The sequence below is a fragment of the Lepisosteus oculatus genome, chromosome 11, assembly GCF_040954835.1.
Source record: "Lepisosteus oculatus isolate fLepOcu1 chromosome 11, fLepOcu1.hap2, whole genome shotgun sequence".
In the NCBI taxonomy this organism is placed as follows: domain Eukaryota; kingdom Metazoa; phylum Chordata; class Actinopteri; order Semionotiformes; family Lepisosteidae; genus Lepisosteus; species Lepisosteus oculatus.
In genome coordinates, this window is record NC_090706.1 from 39094823 (window position 1) to 39114369 (window position 19547).

Here is a 19547-nt window from a genome sequence, read left to right on the forward strand (position 1 = left end):
GCTATGCATGAAGAGCTAAAACAATATGACCCTCTTGGTCAACGTATGTGCTGCTGGGTCATATTAAATACCTGATCAAAGCAAGAGACTCCATTAATGTTTGTGACCTGGTCATGTGAAAAGCTGTCAGTTCTATTTTGGGAAACTTGTTTTCTTGCAAGGATTCTAAATTACTGTATATCACCATGTCAGAAACAAAAGTAATAATGATATAAATAAGTAAGAACTGGAACTTCTGGAACTTGGAAGTTTTAATAACTTCAAATTGAAAGTTATCTTTAAACAGGGATTTTGGGAAAGCATATCATTTCTATTAAAACCCAAAAACTAATCTCCAAAGAATGCCATTGTGCAGAGCTTCATCTTTCTAAAAACAAAATACGTATGAACACAAAGGGATAAAATACAGAGCTGAAGCTGTGTAAGTATACACAACCTATGCTGAAACCTCAGAAAGTCTCCTTTAATGCCCCGAATGATCTTAGGGTTTTAAACAGTCAAAAAGCCAAACCTTTTTAAAATGTGACGCGTTTTTAAAGTTATGAATGATAAATTATTCAGTTTAATAGCAGACATCTGAATAAATGTTTCAGGATTCATCTGCAGCAAAATAAAGTAGGTCATATTATTCTGTTAATAAAGAGAAATAGCATTATAAATAATCTGTACATTTTCCAAATAGCTGAATGGTTAGAATCCGATACTGAAGCTCACTGATTTGTGAAATCTTCTGTGCCCTAAAGGAGATCCCAAATAATTACATTTCAATTCCACACACTGTCACTGTATAACTCTCCAAGCCAGCATTCTGGTGGTGTTCATGAAGAAAATTCAGAATCACAGAAAGAAAACTTAAACCTCAGACCCCTCAGTTTTAAACTCCATTTAGCATCCTGCAAAAAGAATGTTTACTCAAAGAACCAATATCCTGAACTTGAGGAGTGTGGGATATAGGGCACGACATAATGTCTAGAACACAGTCAGAAATATTTAATACCTGCAAATTAACCAAAGCATTATCTTTATACTGCATAATCACACAACTGCCAGCACGCCTCTGGTTTACTAGATACTAATGCTACTGTATTGCGTGGGTTTCCTTCAGTGCTCTGGTGTCTTCCCACAGTCAAAAGACATACTGGTATGTTAATTGGCTAATCATAAAAACAGTGTACAGTAAATCAACAAGTATTGCTACAGCTGTGTAAGTTGCATGGCTGTAATTGCCATCGGTCCCATCCTGACAGCCTTTACATTTATGGAGTACAACACAGGGACTCTCAGTGTAGCCAGCTTACGTGCCGTGCAGGCGTGTATCCTTGGTGTCTTCTGTCTTATCAGAAGTGTTTCGTGGGCTACAGGAAGATGACTCTGCAAACCCTGGTGTCACTAAAGAGCAACATGTCTTTGAAACAGCAGGCCTCATGATTACACTATTGTGCAGGTTGCAATGCAAGTTGCAATTCTTGTCAGGATTCTAACAGTGAAAAGAATAAAAACAGCAGTCAGTTGCAGAGATATGTGGGAATATGTGATGGTTATTAAGATAAGATAAGACTTTATTGATCCCGAAGGGAAATTGAGGTCGTTAGTAACCTATTCTACAAGCATCAGCTCATAATGACCCAGTCTCCTCCTCCTCACTCTAAAGAATGAGCTCCTCTTGCACACACAGTGTTGCGGTGAGGCTTGTTTCAGTCTATGCTGATCACTGATGTATTGTAACTGACACACTGTACAGTAGTCAGCTACCTTTCTACCACACAGCACTGCGCATCCTTAACAGCTAACTGTGCAATGCCTCACAACTCAATGCATCTCTGTACTCTGCACGTTTGACTCGGACTACCAATTTCTTTTCACTACCACATGTTTAGTTCTCTGGTTGTTGCTATGTATTATGTACCACTTTGTAATGTAAATTGTCTACATTGTGTGGTGTTGTCTGTTGTACTGAGACGTCTGCTGTACTGTTCTCTGTCCTGAGAGATCAACACGAATCAGACATCCAATGTACATGTGTATATGGCAATACACTCCTCTACTCTACCCCAGATCCCACACAGCTCCAGGTCCTGACCTGTCCAGGGAGATGCAGCACAGGTGCAGGATGGAGGCAGTGGTCAGCAGCACGTCCAGAGAGGTCCGCACCAGACAGAACGTCTCCCCGTAGATCCAGTTCTGGTGGATCAGCTCAATGGCACCAAATGGCATCACCAGCACCGAAACCAGCAGGTCTGCAAACGCCAGCGACACGATGAAATAGTTTGTCTTGATTTTCCTGAAAAACAAGCCAAGCACACGAACAGAGGATTGAAGTCGCCCACTGAGGCAGCGGGATTTTGAGTCCAAATGGAGATAACAGCCAGCATCATGGTGGAGGTTTCTACCTGAAGACTAATCATTACCCTGTGTATTACTGTGAGACTGCAGTGACTTACAGCTTGTGATGCTATTGATCCCATTTTCCATCACTGCACTTGTGTCAGTACAGACAGTATACAGTACATGTATCATATTCATCATTTATTGATCTGCTGTCCTGAAATGGCCTCCACAAAACGTTTTTGCTGTATTTTCTTCACAGCATCCATGTTTCCACTGATCCAAACACATTTATGTCTCGCAAAAACCAGCATGGTCAACAGTATGCAATCTCCTTTCTAATTCTGCTGGTTCGAAGCAGTAAGTTTGGTCAGACTCAGCTGTATCTGAGAACAAGAGGAAATTGTCATCATCAACATCAATCAAAACATCAATCCCTCATTGAGCCAGTTTTGGAAAAGAAGATGCCTTTTGATTTGGAGTTGGAGTCTGATTTGGACAGAGTTAGAAAACAGTAGTGCACATCTTTGAAAAGCTGCACTGCAAACATCCAACAGGCTGAGTAAGTGTTTCAGTAACTCCAGGCTTCCAGCCAACAGGCTGGTGTTATTTATTGATGTGATTTCTGGTCTCTGCTTGAGACTCCGCAGACCAGTGGATGCTCAATCAATGCGTCTAAAAGACTTTCCATTAAGTAGCTACAAATAAAAATCATCCAATGAATCATCAAAAAGAAAAAAAAAGTATCTTCTTCAATGAAGGAATTAAAAATGTTTTAACATTAACTTTTAATCGCAGATTACTTTATTAAAAAAAGGAATTGAGACACTCCATAATGAAATCCAGTAGTTTGCAGGAACCAGAACAAAGGAACTTTGGGCCACTGTGTGAACCACGTATTTAAGGTGCTACTGACAGTATCCAGTTTGACTCTCTGTGCTGCATGTTAAGGAACAACTGCCCTGTCACATGATATAGTCTAGTATCCAACATTAAAGAGAAATATTACATGACATCCAGAGTGAGGGATTAGCTATTTTGTCTCAGGCTGAGTGAATACTGTTTATATTTGAGCGTCTTTGAAGTCATTTTAATAAAATAGAAAAATGTCCTGCCACAAAAAAAAAAAAAAAAAACAGTGTGCTCTCTGCACTGCATGTGTGTACATCAAAACCTGAAACTCAAGACCTGGGAGACCTTAGCTACCCAGGCAACAGACCCAGCATGGCAGGACTTTGCACAGACTGTTCATGATCTGATCTAATTCATGTACCTCAAGCCCATTGTCCAGAGAGAGGGGAGCAACCGTTGGGCCTAGGATCCCCAGAGGTTTCTGTTGCTGAACTGACTTATTTTCTGTGGCACATAATATCCAGTCTCCTTATGTATGCCCTACAGAAATCTGTAAAGTGCTGTGTGGTAAAGTGTTGAGAGGAGCACTATAGCAAATAAAATGAAATTACATTTGACTTCATTTCTCCTTTTCCTTTCTTCTAAAATATACTCCATTCCATGTCAAATTATACGCAGCATGTGGAGGCAAAATGTGGTGGTTCCCTGGGTCTCTTCTAATTGACAACCTCGACTACAAATGCAAATAACAAAAGAAAACGTTTGCAGAATAAACAACCCCGTGCCTTGAAAGCCAGCCAGGCCAAACAGAATATACACAAAAGACAAGTGGGGACTTGGGATAGGCCTTCAGTGTTTCAAGAAAAAAAAAGATTTAACAGCAACGACCTCAGCGCACCGGGACTGCGTGTGTACGTGGGTCTAGGGAACAAGAGGATAGAAATAATCCATTATTTCTATGAAGCCTTTTTTAACAGTCTGCAAGAGACAGATAAGATTCAGAGCTTTTTTAATTGGGGCTATTCATCTGAATTAGAGTGCTCTGGTGTTCCTGTTTTGCAAGCTGCCATGACTCTACAATTTGAACTCCTGGTGCCTAGAGTAGAAAGTTAATGGATCCCAAAAACAATTTCTGAATGAAACAGCTCACAGAGGCTGTGCTGTGACGCATCTTTCTTGTACTCAATATCTCTGCCTGTCAAGAGTAGTAAAACTGAAGTGCATTCTCGTGATACAGATAAAGGACCGAATGCACGAGAAAAGACTTTTTGTATCTGTTTTGCGAAGAAAACACTGAAAAGATGAATGAAAAAGGGGAAAACGTAAGGAAAGCTATTTTGAAAGCCTTCTGGCAGGCTCTCAATATAATGCTGAAATAGACTGTAAAAACACCCTGGCTCATTAAAAACGACTGATATTAAAATTGAGGCTGCTCCGAGCATCCTGTATGGCATTTTACAACAGTTTTAACTACTGTATTTTGAAGCCTGTTTATTATACCCCAGTATTGGCATTTCTTCCTGAAATTTTACTGTGTAATTAAGAACTTGTTCATGTGTTTATTTTTTTCTTACAGCTCAAAGAGGTCATCACCTTTCCTGTCTATGGGTTAGCATGGTCTGACTGGCTTTTGATATGCTGTTACAGCAAATGACAGTACCATTGATTTCCAATAGTAAAACTTTGGAACTTCCTGTTAAGACTGTCATCATCTTTGGAACACCATGCTAATTCTCAATGGAAACACACTCAAATAAAACAGGAAAAGAACAAAGCACGTGATCACTTAATGCAAAAGCAAAAGTACAGCTTTACCAGAATTAAATCCAATCAGGAGCAAAACACACAACCTAGTCCTTTATTTTAAAGGATTGACTGTATTGTGTAATTCTTCTGTGTAATCGATTCCCATACCTCCATCCTTGAGATTTTCACTTATTGAAACTGCACTTTTTACATGCGTATTAGGTTTTGTTCAACAGATTCTGTAAGCCTCGTAACCTGCCGTACAGAAGCGAAGGCAACGTCCGGCTGTCTTTGGAAGTTTCCGCATGGCAAAGTGCCCCAGGGAGGTTCCACTGACCTGAGCTGCCGGTCCTTGCAGACAGCCACCATGACCAGCAGGTTCCCCAGCACGGTCATGAGCATCACCAGCGACAGGAAGGTGATCAGAACGATCCGCTCCACCACGCTGTAACTGGAGAGGGCCTGGGGCGTCGCCTCGGGGGTACTGCCCACAGGGAACGCCGATGCGGAGAGGAGGAGGGGAGAGAGAGAGAGAGAGAGACAGAGAGGTGCGTGAAAAAGGATTTCCCAGGAGCAAGTTCACTGCGGAAAATAATCTGGAAGATGTTCGCTTATGAGCACTGTGCATAAGGAACGTCAGAGTGAATCTACTGTAGGTTTTTCTTGAAATGTGGGATGTGTGTGGGACCCAGAAGGTTTTGTTGCATGCTGTGCATTTTCACCAGTCTGAGCTGCCCATCCTCACAGATAGTTGCACAGTCGTCTGCATCAGGCCCTGTACGAAGGACAAGCACGCCACACTTCGAGCTTGGCCTGGTCCCCCACTCACTCATATGTCCTCTGGGACCAAGGCTGCTCGTTAATGTGGCAGGAGCTCCGTGCTCATCACAAGCGATCAGTCTTAAAGGGACGGTTTCATTCCAAGCTGCTATATACTGGACAGGCACATGCTATCAACTAAATAAAGAGATGCCGTTGAGACCATAATGGGATACTGAAGTAAACATTTAGATTCCAGGGGCTTGAGGGACTCCAGGGGGATGGGAAGGGGGGAGAGGCTGTCTGCGACAGTGAACACTGAAGTGTTTAAGGGGCCTTTGTTGATGTTCGGGGCGAAGGATCTGAAGAGAGTCAGCGCTCATTAATAAATCTCTATATGGAACAGCAGTGCGGATAAGCTTAACATTAAGTAGTTTCCTGCAATTTAATGAGGCCAGGGTGACTGGGAAAATGCAAATAAATTTTAGAGCCATTGCATGGCGCAGAAAGCAGCTGTTTATGGTTCATTACATTTATAGTACTCTGGGCTAAGAATAGAGTGTGGTAGTGGATTGGGCAGAGAGTAACAGCTGAGTGCAATTTTATTCAAAAACAGCATTTTGCCTTGGTGCTCTGCTGCTGTCCAAAAGGAATCCACATTATTTCCTCAGTCGTCCAATATTCTGATGCAGAGTATTTTCACATGTACTGTAGTTAAAATGTTGCAGTGCTGTATATCACTCTTTACCTTAGTACAGGTACTTAGACTAGGTTTTACAAAATGTCTGTGTACTCTAGACAATGTCTCATTAGAGAATGATTAAGAAGATAATTAAAAATCAAGACATTAATTACAGTGTGCACTCCATAGGTGTAACTTATTTCATTATCTATTGGCCACATCTCATTAAAAGAGCACATTTTGGAATTCAAATGTTGCTAATATGCTTTAAATAGCCTATCAATTTCCATAATTTTGCCATTTTGACTCTTCAAAAGAACTGATTCTTTAACGCTCCGGGATAACACATACAGTTTCGGATTGCATTTATCAAAATGGTATTTTTAAAACTCTTTTTATCGCTCTACAGTAATTATCTGGTCTGGCAGGACTTTCCAGACGTTGCTCTCCTCACCAGCCCCTGCTCTTGCACAGAAGACACAAAGACGCAAGGACATCAGCACTGCCAGGCAGGCTCCTGCCAGATCACTCAGCTCGTAGTCATTCAGAAAGCCCAAGGCACCAGTAAGACAACTAGAGAGAGGTCAGATGCAGTATCACTAATACCCTCTCTGGTTAACAGGTATCAGGCATGCCCTAGGGATTTAGGGTCCCAGGGGAGTCTGTGCCACCTAAGCAAAGCACTTGCCAGTTACAATCAGTTAACAGCAAAGCCCAAGACTTTCTTCTATGATGCATAGACTATGGAGTCCAATGGGCACCTTTACTGCTGGAGCTGCCTACATGTAGGTGCAGAGGAGATTAGGATATACAGCTCAATCCATCACATTCTTAATTAATGACGGTACATAGTAATAATTAATTGTGACTCAGTGACACATTAACGGCAACCCAATTCGTTATGTACAGGGAAGACCTTGGACATGTGAATAACAAACACAGATATCGGTAGGGTTGACCAGGGCGTTTGTGATCAGCCTGTGAACAAACAACTCATTCATGGATTTGTGGTCCTCAGAAAAGTAAACTTGGCCTTTTGTAAATGAGAAAAAAAGGAGTTTGCCTTTGTACTGTCAGAGTCTGAAGTTAAAAAAACCTGAAATGGACAGAACAGTTGTCCAACAAACGTTTAAGTAAAGTTAAGTTGTGGAAGTGTTACAAAATTGCACTTACTCTTATGCAGTACGATGTGCTCCCCTTTTATAGATTTTTTTAATTATACTGCAAATTACGTGATAATCTGTATGTTGTGGCCTTCACCGCAAACAATTAAAAAAAGCTCTTTGCTATAAGTTCAATTTAAAACATTCTTCCACACCAACTTTCCAAGAATCTCATGCCTGAAAATCACTGCAGATCACTGCAGCGTAAAAACTGCTGGGTTATTCAAGAATATAATTCAGCTACAATGCATGGAAGAGGAATCACTGGGTTACTGGGTCATCTTCAGTACCCAGGATACAATTCAAGATCTCCGTCAGAGCCTCCTGTGAGACCAGCCCAGACTCCATAATTTAGTTATGTAGGCAAGGGAGAAAACTCTGACTGTGCTATTTCACTGCACATACTGTACATGTTGAGAATTTACTTTAAAAAGCTCTTTAGCTTAGTGACTCTGAAATGCACTGCTTTGCCTTCAGATGTTTGTCTGAATTTCCATGATTCTCCACATTACTTTGATACCATTGGTTACGTGTTACATGACAACAGTTTCTTAAGGCATGAATCACAGTGAATCAGAACTGCAGGTTTTCCATCACTATCTGTACAAAAAAAAGTCATGTTTGTTTTCAATTTCAACCTTCAATGTTGGAGAAATCCTGTTAAGTATTTTAATCACAAAAAGAATATTGTGTAGCATAAGATATTTTGCCTGTGAAGCTGCAATTTGATTTTCTTTTATTAAAACCCTGTCATTTTCATCTTCTTTATCACTTCTTGCCTTATTTTTTCACACATTACTGAATGGGACTGAAGGGCCTAATGGCCAGTACTGTACTTGTTTGGAAATTTTCTAATTTTATTTTCTTGCAGAAAACAATAATACTGCATGGCATCATGGGATGTTATCGTCTCCTTGGCACTTAACCATTGCTAGATACACAGGATGTTATTTCTGTTTTGCTTTACTTTGAAACCGGCTTCACACAAAATAATCCAGGAATAGTTTTGACTTCATTGTTTTCAAATTAAAGAACACCAATACCACAAGGATCCCTATAAGTAGTAATAGCCTACATTTGTATAGTGTTCTTCATCACAGTGATTGAAAAAGGGCTCCACATATATTGTATAAGACAGTCTACTTCACCTGCCACTGAAATGCACCCTTCTGCAGCCACACAGTACCAGTAGCCTCACTACACGATTTATCAGATGGAAGGGGGAGGAATGACTACACCGCTTGAACTGAAAGGGAGGTTTAGGAAGCCGAAATAGTATAATTTAGCCACCTCCCATGCTGGTCACCATGTTCTGGCTTTGATTTGGAAAATCCTGTCCAGAGAAAAGAGCCCCACTACAGATTCGCCCACACCCCTTACTGCAGCAACATGAAAGTCACCCATCCCAGTACAGACCAGGGCCAGCCTTGCTTAACATTGGGGATTGGAGCACTTCAGGCTACAGAGGGGGTATCACTGTTGTCAGAGTGCAACACCACGACCCCACTGCACAGTACGAGCCCGAAAACACGGGGGCAGCTTTCGGAAACAGCACAGTGTTCAGAAGGAACACTGCCCTTTATTTTGCTTTTTGAAAATGAGCTGCAGATAAAATTCCAAAACAAGTGTTTCACCAATGAAAAAAAACTCGCCTCACCAACGTTTCCTCTTATTAGATGTTACAATTACAGTCGTTAGATAATTTTATATCACCAGCTCATGGGGCCAGAGCTCTGGTTTCTATGGCTGGCCAACTGGACGGGCTGCTGGTCCATCACAGGAGATCCCCCAGCAATGCTGTGTTCACTAACTGAACACAGCTGGGTGGACTGGAGCAGCTGGGGTAAAGAACTGCACTCAAGGTACAGTTGAGTACCTTGCTGGACAGCAGAGGCTCCAGCCCAAACAACCACCAGTTATAAATGCAGAGACTGAGCCACTATGCTGTACAGTGCGTTGGGTGGGGAGGGTAGTTACACATGGCATTGCACAGAGAAATCAAGCAACAAGCAAATGACAATAATGTCATGTTAAATACAAAACCCATTTTGCGTGACTGATAACCCAGAACAATCCATTCAGACAGGCAGCATTCCTTTCTGGGTCTTTCAGCTGTTACACTGTAGATGCCTCATGACAGTTCTCTGTAGCTTTTTGGGTGCTGTGGTACATTCGTAAGCCAGATACAAATGTGGAAGGAAAAGGTTTTGAAATTGAGCGAGTGTTGTCGTTTCTATCCTTGTCATTTTTAGCTCTATCTCTACAGCGCTAAAAATGGAACGGAGGGTCAGGGCTTAGCGAAAACATTCCAGAAACAGCCCCAGCACTACTCCCCCATCTTCCTGTATGAACCGAGAAAGTTATTTTAAGTGAGGAATCCTGGGACCGATGGTTCTGATGAAACAAAACAAATACGCATTAGGTATTTTTAAATCTCACTTCAATTCTCTGTGCATGTCAGTGCAAATACATTCAAAAAACAGGAGCATGTAAGAAATAAACTGCCACTGGGATTGACTTAAGCACAACAGTTTGTAAAACCCAAAATGGATCACATTGCTATTCAAATGGAAGACATCTTGCTATCGCTGTTACTTACTGAATGTTTCATGAGCACCACTCTGACAAAAACAGCTCAGACAGGGACTTCTGCTCAGTGCCCAAGAATATTAGTGATTCTAAGTTCTTTGTGACAGTGATTAACGTGAAGGGCTTTTTATGGGTTGGAGTAGGGTTTGCTCTGGTAATACGTGTATATTTTCATTCCACTTACCACATATTCTAAATGCCTTGTAAAGCAATTACACAAACTACCAGCCTTTCAGCAGACAGTCACTGGCTTTGTAATCACTGCTGCAGAATATTTGAAAATCTAATAAGCCTGTCAGTCTGATTTGGTGCCAGGTGCAGAGTTTGAAGGTATTATTCTTGTTGCACAGTAATCAAAAGGTTTCTTTAAAATCTGGAAGCCGGCAGGTTTCTTCAACCAACGTTAAACCCGCCTGTCAGCTTGACGAACGCTCTGCTCTTTTACGGCAACAGCAGTCTGGTGTTTGCAGTGACCCAGTCAAGAGTGCGGTCAGAGTACTGCAGAAAATGAAAGCAAACGTTATAGCTGCCTTTCCTTGCCTAACCATGGAATCTTGAACTCTTAAGATTGCAGGTCAAGAGCCGCTGGCCGCATCACTGTGCAATACACAATGTTTCTCACTGTAATTATCAACTATTTTTATTACATCACCCAAATTTGGGTTTCTGATTTGTCCACTCATCTCTTTTACATTTTCACGGAGAGAGTCATGACATGCTGCTATAGAGCACTGTTGCTCAGTTTTGGTCCTATTAATTTAATTAATTTAATAATTAATTAATGGTTAATTTTCCAACTGGGCCCTTAATTCCCAGTGCTAAATTGATCTTGCTTGCTGTTTTTTCTGGGGTACCACAGAAATGGGACTAAGATCCACCATTCTTTGTTATTTGACTGGCTTTCTGGATACCATTAAGAACTCTGTGGTCTACTGATCCATTGCTGGAAGTAGTTTTTCAGTGATCCGTGACTTGGTCCTCTTTCCTATACTGAGTTTCACAGATGGAGAACTAAGGATGGTGGCACTGGAGATATTGATGCACCTAAGACTTAACTACTGTTAAAGGAAAACAATGTAGATGCTTCACAAGACCAGTGTGCAGTGCAATGGATGTGTTCTTTGGTGTGTATTAGGAGGATGCAGATACCAAAAGACTCTTGCACAGTATTTAAGAATTATTTGCAATGTTTTTGGACTTAGCTTTCTCAGAATGAAAACTGAACTCATGCAGAGAATGGCTGAGGCCTACAGTAAAGAGGAGCTTAAATAGGGCTGGATCTGTGATGTTAAAAACCGAGTGGCTCAAAAGCGCGGATCCAAACAGCTTAATCAAGCAGTCGTCCTCGTTCTCTCCCGGGTGTACTTGAGGGGATTCTTGCTGTACATCTTGACGTGAAAAATGCATAGCTGACTTTTCTAGATTGGGTGGGTACAACAAAAATACAGTGCCTTTAGCAATTCCAAATCTACAGTTCAAAACATTCTTAAAACATGCTTAGCCCCTTAATTTTGTTGGTGGACCTCCTTATCGCACTAAATGATTATTTTAAGCTGTTGCAATTCAGCAGTGATAGCAGGAAAGCTAACTCATAAGTTTCTATACTATTGCTCCCTGTTTAGCAACAAGTTACAAATGAGGTCAGGGCTGAGCTGAAGCTGGCTTGGAAACCAAGCTTTCTAACAGGTAGAAACTTAATATACATCTGCTCAGAACTCACACTGGTATCCTTCCATTTTATGAGTTTAGAAATGTTAATCTATAGTACTTAATTATTTTAACTCAACAATCACCATTTCTTCAGCAGTAGCCCCTTTGAGCCCTCTGCTGGATGAAGTGTCCAGTTGACCACTTAATTTGACTTTCCCGTCTTCCACAAGTCCTCCCTGACAGTCTAATCCTTTCTCTTAACACTGATTAGCTGGGTGGGCCAGAAGGTCTCCTCTCATTCGTAACATTTTTGATGCTCTTTCTTACCCATTTGTGCTTTGAGTCAGTCCATTGCAGTGTGAATTTTATTCTATGCCTCTATATTTGGTTGCCTTCGTTGGCTAAAGAAAGAAATACCAATCTTGTTATTGCCAACTTTCAGGTTTCCATTTTGAAACTGTGTTGTTCGCAGTCTTTCTGAAGAGAAGATGCCTGAAAGAACTGCTTTTTGTAAGCAGAAGGATGGTTTTCTTATCTAAATCAATAAAACAATCCTCTGATATCATTAAAAACCTCACACATAACTTATCGAGGTGAGGATATGAATTAGATTTTGCACAGATTCCAGGAGACACTAGTTTGAAAATTCAAAAGATTCTGAAATCTCAAGAGGAATCATTCTCTCCTTTTCATCTGTGAATGGAGGTCTGTCAGACAATGCACTTTGCCATGAGTGAAATTCAACATTTATGAGCTTTTCCTTTATTAATCCAACAGCAGGCCACACATGTCCCACACAATCCCCAATGGCTTGTTGCCCTAATTCTTTCTTCTCGTTGCTCAGTCCATTAACACATTTTTTATAGTTTAATTCTGAATTATGATCTGCAGTCAAGTCTCTATTTAGGTCAGTGAGCTTTGTGACTATTCTAAGGATGGAAAAAGCAAACTAATCTACAGTACCGCTCAAAAGTGTGGTATTGAGATGGAAGAAGACTTTGATTTATGAACATACAATTTGAACACCAGCAAGCCTGTTTGCTAATTAATTTACCATACAAATCCAGAATATGTACAGTAGTTTAAAGACTTCTGTATCCCCCCTCCCATATACTGTACATAGCATTGATCAGATAGATTTAATACATTGATTGTATGCACAGAGGAAGTGGGAAAGGCAAGGTCACTGACCATCACAATACAAGATGTAAGGAGAGAGACAGAAACTGAGGTCAGTTGCTAAATTACTTAATTAGATGCTAGATTTCAACATAGATAAGGTACCTGTTTATTTATCTTCCCATTCACCCCTCTATTCAGCTTTCATTTGTTATGCTAGTAGACTACAAACTCCTCAAAGTCTTCTGAGACTTGGATCCTGACAAAAATGCTCTCTTCCTATTACCTGATTTTCTGTTCTAACAGGTACTGTAGTTCTTCAGGTAGAGTTTCAGGGGCAGAAGAAAACCTGACATGGATGATATTTTAAAAGACTTTCACTTTCTTTCTATGGAACCTTGTGATGGCATAATGGCTTACTGTACATCCACAGAGTTGCATGCAGGGGCCAGTTTTTGCCAGTGATCACCGTGCAGTGACCTACTGCACAAGAAGATTGTGAAGAACAAGAATGTGAATTATGTCTCTTAAACCAAAATGAACCTTCCCAAAAGAACCTGAGTTAATGACAAACAGTAATTTCATTTGACTAAGTGTGATATTGGAGATGTATGTGTGAATGGAACACCAGTCCTGTGAGAATTCCCCCTTCCTGCATCCATTACTGTCATCTCAATTTACCACTTCCTTCCAATCATTCAAGTGTGACAAAACAGAAAGAAATGTAAAAGTGTGACATCACTGTACACATCCTCATTACCCTTTCAACAAGGCTTCTTCTACTTTGAACACGTAAAATACTTTCCCCCTTGTCTTAATTCTAGAAGTACATACAGTACACATGTTCCTCACATTTCAGTGCGATCCACGCTTGCAATTAATACTTCATTTTGTACCAGAAAAATCCATGGGCATTATCATTAAAATTAACAACACTCGTTGCTCCAATTGAGCCACTAATTAACAAAAGTAGTAGCTTCTAAGAGGACCTCCACAGCCACCATGCTACAGTTCTGGATAACAGACATTTGAACCCGACAGCGAGTATTGATGTCTGACTAATGCAATCGGATTACAGATTGTGAATTGCATCATTCCTCTAATCAGGTAGCAAAGCACTGCAGATAGAAACTGGGAACAAACTATCTCTTCGATCACCTTTATCTGCCTCACCTCATCCTGTGATCGCAGGAGTGTGATAGCCTGCAGACTGCAGAAACATAATTAATCGGCCTCCGCAGAGACAGTGCCATGGACCATTTCCAGTTCTTTAATCGGAAAGCTGGGCGGATTGTAACTGGAGGCATGTGGAACACTCCCATCGAGCTCCCATCGAGGAGAAGATCGTCAACTAACAGCAAAACCAAAAATATCAAGGGGGACTCAAAAAACACCAGCATCTGTGGCTGCTTGAATCTGAACTGAGAATACAAAAGGTGAGTAAAGTTCAGGTTGTCTGTGTGACATGCAGCAATCTCTTGAGGATGGAATAAAGTTTAAGTTTGGATGAGGAATGCATAAGAACAACTTAACAACTTGTTGAGTCTCTACTTGTCATTGCTCTCTAGATTGTTAAACTGGCAGCAGATAGGAATAGTCAAAAAAGGCGCAAAATTAAAGCCCAGGGCCTTGGAGGTTGAAAAGAAGAAGAAACAATTGCTTGATTCTTTAGTAATCCCAGACAGGCTCAGCCGTCAGCTAATCAGCCACACATTTAACGCACCGCAGGATCCCTAAAATTTGTTAAGTTCATGCAAACAAGCACAGAGACCATGAATGCTCAATCAAATTACCGCTGAGCAAATGAGACAGAGTCTAACAACATAATAGTGCATTCCCCAAGGAGCCTGTCCCTCAAGCCAGGGACACTGACAGGTCAGGCAGTCTGATTCAGCCAGGTAGTGTCCAATGAGATAGATTTAATACATATATTGGATGCATAGGGGATGCAAACAATATGTGCATTAAAATTCATTAATACACGGTTCTCGTTTCCTGAAATTTGGAATGGAGAGCTGTCCACCACCCTGCCTTACCAGCACCACAGCTCCTGGGCTGAGAAGAAGGTCTTCCCTGGGTTTGCTGGGTATGCCTGTGTTCATTGCTCTGCAGGCTCCACACAGGCTCTGGACAGGAAGTGACCTGTCCCTCACGTGTGTCTTGCAGGCGGCTGTCAATGAAAGGCCCAGCCACCCAGCAGCATTGCGGCTCAGAGTTGGACATACACATAACAGGGTTGTGTGCCTTAAAGTAGAGGCTCCCAGTCCTGGTTCTGGGGACTAACTGTGGACATCTGCTAGTGCCTGCTCCACCTGGACACTCAGATACATTACCGAAACATTAATATGCCTAATAAGTGGTTTAACTTGCACTCCACTGGTTTCAGTTTCTAAACAAATAGGAGGTTGCCTTTTAACTATGGCATATCTTCAATAGATTAAACTCTTCAGGCTTTGAATAGAAAAAAAATAGGATCCAAAGGATCTCATCGAGCAGTTTGTTGGTTTTGTTACGGAGTAATTTAAGTTAATTTCAGTAAAGAGCTCAGCTGCAATGAAAACCAGCAGGTGGCTGACCAGGATCAGGGCAACAGGTCTTAAACTGTACTCAGGCTGAGCATCTTTACTGCTTCTGCCACAAAGAGGTACCCCTGGATCCTAGTTTGTAATGACAGTGGAATATGGGAATGACTCCATTTGCTGCTGCTGCCTGTGTGGAAGTGGTACCATGTGCCTGAGGGGCCACGTTGCAGGACAGCGGGCGCTGCATATTTTCAGAGCATATTGTATAATCTCTGCATATAACCCAGAGTGTCAAGAAGGAAAAAGACAATCGGGAAGGAGTCAAACTAGGAAATGGAGAAATAATGCAGAAGGGGGGTGGGGTGGGGGAGGTGGTGCAGAGTATACGTAGAAGAATAATTGTCAATTCCATTTTTTTCCATAAACACGAAGAACACGGACAAACAGAACACTTTGTTCTTCTCACCCTTATCAATCTGTTGAATGAGCTCTCTAATGGCACAGTGGCACAGCTCATTCTAATGAGGCGCTGAGGCCAGGCGATCAATAGCAGCCATGCCTGCCACATCGGTGCTGTAGTCAGAATTCTTCCAATTAAGAATACAAGCAAACAAGAGAGAGATCCCTGATAAAAAGACAGGAAAATGCATACACATATACTGAAATTCTCCCTGTGTCTGTAAGGCAGGCAGAGTCTCCAGCAAACCACCCCACATCATGACAGAACACATTTAAATGCATAGAATGATATGCATTCATTTAATTTAGTCATCCGTACAGTTTTCACAGAGACTTAGGATGGTGTTAGGCAGGATTGTTCAATTTTGGGGAGAAAGGAAGCTTTGTGTAAAGAAAAATGTATAGGATGTAGAAATTGAGGCAAACTTAATGTGAACATTTGAAATTCTGTGCTGTGAAAGTAAGATACAGTATGTACCATAAATTTTAGCTCAATTTCTTCACCAAATAAATGCATTAAAAACATTTACATATTTATCATCTCAGCCCTTGGGATTACACGAGCATACTAAAACCTGTCCTGTCCTTGAAACAGAACAATCAAGTAACAGGTGCCCATGGAATGATATACACATTGTCAACTGGAAAAGTACAAAAATACAGGCATTGTGATTCTGTATTGTTCTCACATAAGGACCACTGTTCACTTGAGAAAAGCTTCCAGGAGAGGCTCCAGTTATATTAATTAACACTTGAAAAAGCCCTGTTGGCTTTCTGACTGTGAGCCTGCCAGCCTTCAACAGTTACAATGGCACATGGGGAGGGCATGTGATTTTCAGTGCCTTTACTCCCTGAAATCACCTTCAAGTATTCCACGGATATCTGTATAAGACATCTGTGTGCCTCCATCTCAGCTGAGAGCAGCACAGTTCATGGATTTGGCTTAATTGATTCCTTTGTTTTGCAGAAAGTCGCCATGAAAATGAGCCATCTCCCAGGCTTTGTGGTTTTTCACAGTTTCTGATGCTCCCTCAAACACAATCTCACTCTGATCCTTGTTGCAATGCACGGTGCTTCTCATACAGTGTTTGTTCAGGTTCCCTCTATTTTGTTGATTACCAATGACATTGCCAGGAAATGGCGTATTTATCCATCGTTTCCTAGATTTTCTGTAAAGGGGAACTGCCCAATTTCTCAGACCGTTTATTAAATCTCTGTAACAAAATAAATTCATTGACATTTTGGAATTTTTTAAACAAATTTCAAACTCAGCACAAAATCATAAACTTTGTGAAATTACTGTAAATCACCATGCTATTGCAAACTTGCATTCAAGTTCCCACGAATTACGATGTGAAGTGGCCCTTCCTGCTCACTAGTCACCAAAGTGACTAAGGTAATGTGATGTACAAGCGGGAAAGTACAGGTTGTGCAGCAGACATTTCACCGCAGAAAAGTTCCGACATGATCTGCATGCAGAGTTAACAAGTAAGTAGTATTTTTTGGCAATGCCATCTGGGAGTTGAGAGCAATATTTCTATTTGATTAAAAGAGATTTATTTACAATCCAGGTTGCTTACAATGTTATAAGGCCACATCACATAACCAGATGTTTTGTTCTGAATTTCGTCTATTTTGTTATGTAAATTGGAGGTTTTACTAGTTACTGTGTACATTTTACTTTCATTGTGGTTTTGAAATGCACTCATCAATGCTTATTCTTTCTAACGGCCAAATGTAAAAATAGTGTCACAGTTAGTCGAGCTTTAAGGAACTTCAGGAGGCCTGTACCCTCCATTTTCTAACTTTAGTATTCATGGAGAATGAAAGGTGGACAGATTGCCCTCTCCAGAGTAAACAAACAAGTGTCACGGATGTTGGAAAGGGCAAGCCGTAGAATGACTAGGGGAGCAGTAGAGACCCTATGTGTTGCAGTAAATGGGGCAACACGGAGGGGTCAGATGATGTCGGTATAGAAAGCTATGCGCTCAGGCCACGGACGTGGGGTGACCTGGTGCTAGGCAGGTCTCACGACATCCGTACCCTCAACGCAGAGCAAGGAACAGAGTAGATACAGGAAGTAAATAGGCTACACAACAAGACACACCAGAAAGATATGAATAATCACAGGGAACTAAGAACAGGAGAGAGGTAGAACGCCCTCTAGGTGTACAGGGCATGACAACAAGTTGCACAATTTGATTAGTGTTTGCCCACCAGAGAAAATAGGCTTGCAATTTTCAGTCAGTAAGCACTGACCAGCTTCTTGCCTACACCCATCGGCAGCTGACACATTAGAAGACTAAACTTTCTTGTGAAATCAGCAGGGTAACGTGGAAAAATGTATGCGAGGCAGACAAAAATGCTTCAATTTAGCCTCCGTAACACGGGTCCAATCACACATGCAACCGATGCAGCTCCGCCCCTCTGGAGTTCAATCACAGCCATTCATGAACACCTCCAGCACCAGCTCCACCACACACACCGTTAATTTAATACCATTGCCCCTCCCTCCAATAAGCTGTGAGGTTCTCTTGAGTGACACCACAAGCAGGATAGAATCAAAGAGAACAACCGTACTTGAGCTTAATGGCCTCTTATGTAAAACATACATCATTGTTTCCACGGGACAGGATACGAATGCATATTTTTAGGCGCCTCTGATGAATGTTTCCTTGTGTTACTTCAGAGCGGTTAGGTCAGTGTGTAATGTGACTCAGTGAACAAGCTTCTCTCCTGGAGAAGGGTTTAACACCAGAGCCCCTAGATGCTCACCTTTCACAAAGTCCATGAGACATATTGCTGTGGCCTGGCAAGGCCAGGAGTTCCTGGTTTTGTTAATGAATTGCAGACTCCTGAATACATGCCTTGGAATTGCTCTTTGCACCAAACCTTGTGCAGCTGCTTACTTAACATGAGTCTAAACACAGTGACATCAGGGGACATGAGCCTCTTCGGTTTATGACTCCAAGCAGCAAAAGCATTATCCTAATCTCCCTCGATTCCTCATAGTTCTGTTTTTCCTGGAAGCTGTTAGGTGGGAATTCTTGGTACTTTGCACTTTTTTATTTAATCTACAGTGATCCCTCTCTTATAAGGCCATTCTTCTTCAAGCAATAGAAGACTTAGTTTCTTAGAGATATCTTTTAGGTTTCAGGATGTAGAGACTCTAAAAGGGTTACTGGTAAGTTTATTTTTGGTTCTGATGTAGTAGTCATTCAACCACCCATTGCCACAATCTTGTTTATCTGAAAGGAAACAATAATTATTCATTAAGTCTTTCCTCTTTCTCCCTGACGGTGAAGTAAATAATCAAGATGGTACAGATACATTATTTATTACTATTAGTCCTAGATTGGTCTTCAAAAATATATGAGATGCAATGCTTTTTATTTTCTTTCATGTGTTTCAGAATAAAATTGAGAAGCACATATCGAAAAGCATGTTTTCTGCTTTCCATATTGCTTTCCATTTGTACCCCCTACCTTTGAAAGATTTGCAGGTAAAAATTGCAAAGCAAGAATTCAACAACTTTCCTCCTCTCAAAGAGATCGATTCAAAATCTACCCAACAGATTGTCAAAGGACAGTCAACGTTTAATGCGTTGCATGTTTCACACTCACAGAAGCCTTGCCAGAAGTTAACATTTTACTTCTAACACACCTGCAGGTCATTCAAACC

General features: G+C 41.2%; 1 protein-coding gene across 7 annotated transcripts in view; it reads right to left on the bottom strand.

Moving 5' to 3' along the window:
• The window catches only part of htr4 (5-hydroxytryptamine receptor 4), a 135806-nt gene that overhangs the window by 76767 nt on the left and 39492 nt on the right, over window positions 1-19547 (bottom strand). For all 7 annotated transcript variants that reach the window (XM_015350020.2, XM_015350019.2, XM_015350023.2 and 4 more), the window contains 2 exons: window positions 5261-5407; window positions 2081-2281 (listed from right to left, as the gene is read on the bottom strand). In XM_015350020.2, coding sequence (XP_015205506.1) covers window positions 2081-2281; window positions 5261-5407 — 348 coding nt within the window. The remainder of the gene's footprint in view (window positions 1-2080; window positions 2282-5260; window positions 5408-19547) is intronic.